The sequence below is a fragment of the Echinococcus granulosus genome, assembly GCF_000524195.1.
Source record: "Echinococcus granulosus chromosome Unknown EG_S00840, whole genome shotgun sequence".
Lineage (NCBI taxonomy): Eukaryota > Metazoa > Platyhelminthes > Cestoda > Cyclophyllidea > Taeniidae > Echinococcus > Echinococcus granulosus.
Window position 1 is genome coordinate 1 of NW_020171214.1, and position 1,039 is coordinate 1,039.

Consider the following 1,039-nt stretch of genomic DNA (forward strand, 5'->3'; position numbering starts at 1 on the left):
TTGAACTTCTCCACACAGTGATCCATTAGGCGAGAATTGATGTCCTCACCACCCAGGTGCGAGTCACCACCAACCGCCTTCACCTCAAATTTGCCATTCTCCATGGACAGGATGGATACGTCGAAGGTGCCACCCCCCCAATCGAAGATGAGCACATTGCGCTGCCCATTGCTCTTCTTGCTTATGCCGTATGCAATTGCAGCCGCTGTTGGCTCATTGATGAGACGCAGCACATTTAAACCAGCTATTTTCGCTGCGTCAATCGTGGCCTGTCTTTGGCCCATGTTGAAGTAGGCTGGCACAGTGATCACTGCATCTGTGACCTCCTCGCCCAAGTAAGTCTCCGCCGTCTCCTTCATCTTCGACAGCACCATGGCCGAGATCTCCTCCGCGACAAACTGCTTTGCTTCACCACAGTAGTTTATTTCAATTTTTGGCTTTTCTTCCGAATTTATAACTTTGAAGGGCCAGTGCTTCATATCACTCTGCACTGTCTCCTCGTTAAAACGGCGCCTGATCAGGCGCTTTACACCGAACACCGTATTGGCGGGGTTCATAGCAGCCTGGTTTATTGCGGCTTCACCAATGAGGCGTTCCTTATCTGTGAAGGCCAAACAACTCGGCGTTATGCGGTTGCCCTGATCGTCGGCTATGATTTCCACCGTATCGCTTTGGAACACACCGACACAAGAGAATGTTGTGCCCAAGTCAATGCCAATTGCAGCACGTGTCGACATGGCTTCGTGTGGTGCACAAATTCTAACGCGTTTTGTTGAATAAGGATGACCACCACAATTGCTGCAACCCTTTATATCAACTGCAGTGATCCTGCTGAACCTTTCAGCGATGCGCGCTAAGTGCTTGAATTCGTTTATCCAACGAGGAGCTGCCACTGTTCCATGCTTCTCCTAATTTAGTAGCGACTGTGCGCTTGAAAGCGGTGACGCACAATGCTGGCTCCAGCTAGCACACACCTGTCAGTATGCGCTGACTTGAGTAGTGGTGTCGTCTCCGTGTTGACGAGTTGGTGGCAGAAAAG

At 50.5% G+C, this 1,039-nt stretch overlaps 1 protein-coding gene across 1 annotated transcript; it reads right to left on the minus strand. All coding sequences in view use genetic code 11, as the record gives it.

Moving 5' to 3' along the window:
- Window positions 1–501: 501 nt before the first annotated feature.
- Window positions 502–737, minus strand: EGR_11311 (Heat shock protein; the record flags this gene model as incomplete). Its single annotated transcript, XM_024500552.1, has 2 exons — window positions 502–524; window positions 584–737. The coding sequence occupies 2 exons, from the start codon at window positions 735–737 to the stop codon at window positions 502–504; spliced, it is 177 nt and encodes a 58-aa protein (XP_024345034.1).
- Window positions 738–1,039: the final 302 nt, after the last annotated feature.